The 6,000-nt window shown below is 50.6% G+C and overlaps 1 protein-coding gene across 1 annotated transcript; it reads right to left on the bottom strand.

Annotated features, from left to right (window-relative positions):
* Positions 1 to 464: 464 nt before the first annotated feature.
* On the bottom strand, positions 465 to 3,546 carry en2a (engrailed homeobox 2a). Its single transcript, XM_056299069.1, has 2 exons — positions 2,734 to 3,546; positions 465 to 784 (listed from the first exon to the last, which is right to left on the bottom strand). Exons 1-2 carry the CDS (start codon positions 3,218 to 3,220, stop codon positions 465 to 467), a joined length of 807 nt encoding a protein of 268 aa, XP_056155044.1. The 5' UTR covers positions 3,221 to 3,546.
* Between the last annotated feature and the right edge of the window lie 2,454 nt (positions 3,547 to 6,000).

Below are 6,000 nucleotides of genomic sequence, written 5' to 3'. Positions count from 1 at the left end.
CTATATGTCCATTTTACATCAGACAGAACCAAGGAAACCAACAACCATGGAAATAAAATCTGGTTAGCATTTATTTAAATTCACAGTTGCCTGGATGCAGCAGGAAATATTCTTTGGACTTAAGCAAGTTGTTCACTCCACTGACAGATCGAAACGTCACGTGCCAGTTTTACGTAACGCGAAAAATGAATAGCGGTATAAAATGACGCGTAGTAAGCGTTTATACTTCCTGGAGAGGGGGGGGACAAACAAACAAACAAACAAAACAAACCGACATACAATGTGAACATACCTTTATACAATACCTTTTATAGACATGATATTGCAGAAATATCTCTATATATATTTCGTTTTTTTTTTTTTTTTTTTTTTTAAATCAACTTATGCTGGTATACTCTACACACTGGCCCTTTATTCAATGAAATTATTGCATTGTAGGCTTGATAAGAAACGTTCTGTGGGGATCAGTCGCTGTCTGATTTCTCGTCCTTGGACGTGGTGGTAGCGTGATTGTACAGTCCCTGTGCCATCAGGTGCAAGGCCAGTGTGTTCTTCGTGCCGCTGGCCTTCTTGATCTTGGCCCGCTTGTTCTGGAACCAGATCTTGATCTGGGACTCGTTGAGGCCCAGCTCCTGCGCCAGGCTCTGCCGTCTCTGCTCCGTCAGATACCGGTTGCTCTGGAACTCCGATTTTAGTCTTTGCAGCTGTTCTGCGGTGAAGGCCGTCCGTGGTCGCTTGTCCTCTTTGCTGGTTGATTTCTTCTTTGGTTTTCGAGATCTTGGCCCTGTGATTTGGTGGGTGGGGGGGGGACAGGAAAACACACTGCTTCACGATCAAGCTACAAAAAAAAACAAAAATAAAACCCAACAACAACACTGCGTCCAATAGGTACGACGCCTATCGTCGTCCAGATTCTGATGGCGTTGTTGCCGCCGAAAACTCGGCGAACAAATGAAACAGGAAACGCTGGCAGACGTGTGATCAGTGCCATGGAAATAAACGAGAACTGGGCGTTCAAGCAACCCCCCCTCCTCCTTCGCCCTTTAGCTACTACCTCTCGTTCGCCTGGCCCTCGACCCATTGCATACACACAGTAACAACACAACCGGTCTGCAGAACCCAGTGTATTGTGGTGGCCGGCCAGTGAACCTGTCGTCAGGCATGCAGGCCCACGTCTAGCTGCAGCCTGCTGCAGAACTAGCCCAGTAAGTTGACGTAGGCTACATGGAAAACCAACACGTCTCGCTTTGGCTCGGTACGCACTAGCTAGCCAGCGTCCTCCGGGCCGCCTCGGAACGCCTCGAAATCGGCGACAGGAAGTGAGTTGGGCACGTGCGCGCGTTTCAAATCTCCCCCGGTCTCTAGAACGACGTCCGCGCGAGGCGATGCTGGTGAAAGCGGTAAGCTAACCGGTTAGTAGTGGTGGTGGTGTTAGGGTGGTGGTGGTGGTGGTGGGGCATCTCAACACACAAGGCTGTTTGAAATTATCGTTTGATCGACGAATCAAGCTGTGATTTTTCAAAACGCTCACCTGATTATTAAAAAGCAAAAAAAAAAAAAAAACCCTGCCCACACTACAACCATATTAGGCTAACGCTGTCGCCTATGTACGCCATGCACGTCCACAGTACACCGTTAGAACGCACCCCCACGTTATTATATATATATATATATATATATATATATATATATATATATATATGTGTGTGTGTGTGTGTGTGTGTATAATTACCGTACCTCATAAGAAGGATAAACGAGAATGCACTGGTTTAACTAAAAGTTTTGAGTTTGCTTTAAAATAGCAGTGGGGCTATGCGAAACGACCACCCCCCCCCGATCTGTGTGAGCTGTAGCCAGATATTGTGCACCTCGACATGGGATCTTCCATTGTCAAAACACATGCATATTTAATTCATCCCCACACACACACAACACGTTGGCTTTTAACGAGAAGAAAAGCCATTGTAACAACAACAACAACAACAAAAAACGACATCCAATAGCAACATATTGCAGTTCTCCGGGGGGGGGGGGGAATATGGCCAATTATTTCATTATAACGTGGGTAAATAATGTGCTTCTACTGGACTCTGTTATTGGGCTCGAGCCGAAGATGGTCGTTGAAGGTGCACGGTGCTGAAAGTATAAGTATAGCCTAACTTAACAGGGAGACAAAAAAAATGAAAATAAAATCTGTGCACAGTTTTAAATTAATATTCCGATCGTTGTTTTTTTTTTGTTTTTTGGTTGCTACAATTGTTTGCGTCTTTTTTTTTTTTCATTTGAAACTGCAGGCGAAGACTATTGTCGCGGAAAGCAAATCTCGATTAACAATTAGCGCACGTAGCGTTGTCTCCTTCCTCTCCCATTTAATCCCCGGCTTCTGTCCGAAACAGTCGTTTCGGTTACGCGTCGTCTTGTTTGTGCACGAACGGTTTTGCGTTATGACGAAACGCGAGCGAGCGAACAACGGAAAGAGCCGCGCGTTGCAAGAAAGAAAAAAAAACACACATCGCATTCGCGTTATTTATTTGTATTTTTTTCAGCGGGCGAACGTGCAAAAAAAAAGAGAAAAGAAAAGTGCAACGCGTTTCGCCCCGCGTGCTGCAGCCTGCGTGGAGAAGTCGGTCAAGGCATTCGGGGTCAGCGTGTTCCGGGGGGGTATTTCAGGTTAGCCTACGATGAGAAATGGCGAAGAAAAAAAAAACGGGTGGTAAAACTGCACAACCGTACCTGATGAGGGCCTGTCCGAGTATCTGGTGCAGTACACCCAGGCTGGCCACAGCATGGACTGACTCGTGGATACGTTTGAGCTGGCTTGGGAACTGTCTGAGTCTGAGCTTAGGCACTGGTCTCCGCTCTCCCCGCGGGCTTTCAGGGACTCTCCGCCGGCCGCTATCGCGGGCTTCCTGGCGCCGGCGGAGACGATGTGAGGGGTGGAGGTGCCCTCCGCCGGCACCGCGCTGCCCACCTGCTCGGTGCGAGGCGCGGCGGGGCTGTGACTCTCTCTGGCGGGCAGGCTGCCCTCGTCCCGGTTCGTCGTCCCTTCCTTTTTGCGCCCGAAATCCGGCCGCAGGATGTTGTCGATGAAGAAATTGGTGACCCGGTGAGGGATCTGCAGGTTTCCAGGCGCTTGTAAAAGGGGGAGGATGGCTCTGTTGGATTCGTCCGCCGGCTCCTGCCGCTCCACGTCTCTGTTGCTACGATCATTTTCTTCCATACTGATCCACTTTCCACTTTACTCTCTTTTTAACCCCTTTGTCACTCTCCTGCAATAAAAAAAAAATGTGCAAAGGACTTCAGGGGCGGGGGGAGGAAATAACTTCAAATTTTGTACAATTAAAAAAAAAGAAAAAAGAAAAAGAAAAGTAAAAAAAGAAAAACCCCTCAGATACGAATAAGTGCCTTGGACACCATGCAAGGTCTTGCGGTAGTGTCCTCTGAGAAAAACATAGTTTTGGTCATATATATTCCCAGGCTTGGCTATATCTGGTGTCGGATCGCTACGATATTTGCCATTTGCACATCCAATTTGGCGATATCCGTTTTCGGCGCAATCAATACGGGCCGCCTATAAACTAAACTAAGGGTAAATAAAGAGGCTTCTAACTGATCCTGAAATACTCTCACTCTGGAGTTTTGTTCTTATTTTCAATACGAGCCCCCGAAGTGACGTCGCGGCCGTTATCCCAGACACGTGCCTCGGACCAATGGGGAGGGAGAGAGCTCACCACCTGACAGGGATGGAGAGTCACCCACTAACACGCAGCCTCGCCTTACTAAAGGGGAAGAGTCCTGAAATTACGGAGAGAACACACCGAGATCCATCGTGCGGGCTCGCTGATAGTCTCGCTGCCCCCCCCACCACCACCACCACCATCCTCCCCCTCTCCCCTCCCCACCCCTCGCTGTTACAAACACGCAACACCGTCTATCAGTTTCAACCTGCAAAGAAGAAGAAGAAGAAACGATGCAAACGTGCACATGAATATGCCTGCTTAAAACATACAACACGGTGGGAACAGTGCAGTCTGTGTCTGTATATGTGCAAACAGCTGTGCCGTGCTGTACTGGACTTGTGCCGTGCTGTACTGGACTAGTGCGGTGCTGTACTGGACTTGCACTAAAGTTCCTAAACAAGGTGAAATGCGGCAGCCGGGCTGTGGCGCGAGACGCCGTCCCGTTACATCTAATGAGCCCCCCCCCCCCTCCCGAACGGCTCATCTGCTCCGGCGCCACGTGGAGATGCGATCCAGAAATCCACTCGCCCGTCTTCCGCCCAGTGTAAAGGCTGTAAACACAGATCATGGCGCGCCGTGTAGTAAACTTCTCCCCCGGCCAAGCGATGCGTCCCAACTTGAAATGCAACCAAACGCGAGCGAGCGTTAATAAGCGTCCACCGTTATCGTCACCACCACCACCACCATCATCATCATCATCATCGTCATCATCATCCTCCCCTCGTGCACGCGTTGGGAACCGGGCTGATGAGGAGAGAGAGAGGACGGGGTGGACACTTTTAAGGGGGAATTTCTGTCGTGACGCTGCATGCGGTCGAGCAGGAATTGGGTCCGTACCCCTTTAAAGGAAACCAGCGAGGCAAACAAACTGTTTTTTTTTTGTGCGCGCGGCGCGGGATGCCGAGTCGCGCCAAACACAAAAACTTTGGCTGACTTTTGCTGACCGCCTCTAAAGTTTGCGCTCCTGTTTCCGGGAGCGCCGCCGCTGCGGGAGGGCGTCCTCAGCTGTGCATCGCATTGTTTGGCTGCGCGTAGAAAAGGGGGCATCATCATCATCATCGTCATCGTCATCATCGCGGACCAGTGAAGTACAAAAGTGAGTGTGGGGATCCCCTTGGACAGTTAATTTACAAGCCCAACTGTTTGCTATACCCCCCCCCCCCATTGGTAGTGTGCAGCCTTGTGCAGAAGTGATAAATAACTCGCAACCTGTTTGGAGGGGCGCTGCCAGTCCGCTTGTTTATTTCGACTTCCAAGACCTGCTTTGTGATCTGTGTGACCCGATGTCGAGGTTTATTTTTCTCCAGTAGGACATTTTTGCAGACTTGGTGCAGGCTTGCTATACGTGACACTGGCCAAAAGTTGACATTAGATCTGTGGTGGCACGCTAAAACCCCACCAATAAGCCCTCTTTCTGCCATGCTAAGCCGGATGCGGCACATATGCTCCGCTTGTCAGCGCTTTACACTGGCAGTAAACCTGATGCAAGTTGCACAAACAATACCGATGAAGTCTTAAGAATAAACACAATATTGGTTGGGGGGGGGGTTGAAATTAAACTTGCAGGTTGTGTTTAAGGAGAACTTATGCAGCCCAGCTGCGTATGCGGATTCTCACCGTGCCAAAAGCATGTGTCGACTCTTTTTAGGCAACAGTGCTGGGTGAACTACTGACGTGATTTGACGAGAGACACTTCCAACGTCTCCAGATACATCCGAACTGCGTCCTCTGTTATTGCTTGTCTTATAGTTCCCTCTGCAAAGGGTCTGGTCCGTCTTATTCCAGCAGTGGTTGGAGGGAAAGACGCGCCTCTCTTGCAGCGATTCTTCCCCTTGTTGACGGGGCGCCCGGACTGGGCTGAGCGCTGCTGAACAAGCGGCAGACAATGGGCAGCACCGACGGGCCGCTGCCCGGGCTTGGCCTCTAACCCGGGTCCGCCCGCCGCCCTCAGCCCCGGCGAAATAGCAGGCTCCGGCGGGGAGGACACCGTCACAGACCCGCAGTCGCGTAGCACACAAGCGCATGCCGCCATCGTGGCTTTCATATGGGCGCTGTTGTCTTTTGTCAAGTTGCAGCGGTTTGTGTTGGTGTGCACGTGACACGGGTGGGGCTCGTGCTCGTGACTGGCACCGCCGTTCGGCATCTGTCAGCCATTACCGACCGACCCAGGCCGGCTTCCTCGCCAGCAGCCTCCCGCGTGGCGTCCCGCCTCAGACGGCGGCTCGTCGAGATATTTGCAGAGCAGCGCGACGTCCTGGCC

This window comes from Lampris incognitus, chromosome 19 (genome assembly GCF_029633865.1).
Source record: "Lampris incognitus isolate fLamInc1 chromosome 19, fLamInc1.hap2, whole genome shotgun sequence".
NCBI lineage: Eukaryota > Metazoa > Chordata > Actinopteri > Lampriformes > Lampridae > Lampris > Lampris incognitus.
Note: the sequence above shows the minus strand (reverse complement) of the source record. Positions and strands in the feature narration are given on the sequence as shown.

Excerpts from the sequence above, each read along its gene's own strand:
- en2a (XM_056299069.1), bottom strand. The coding sequence starts at position 3,220 with ATGGAAGAAAATGATCGTAGCAACAGAGACGTGGAGCGGCAGGAGCCG. Across the intron at positions 785-2,733 it reads CTCGGACAGGCCCTCATCAG|GGCCAAGATCTCGAAAACCA; the intron begins GTACGGTTGTGC and ends ACCAAATCACAG.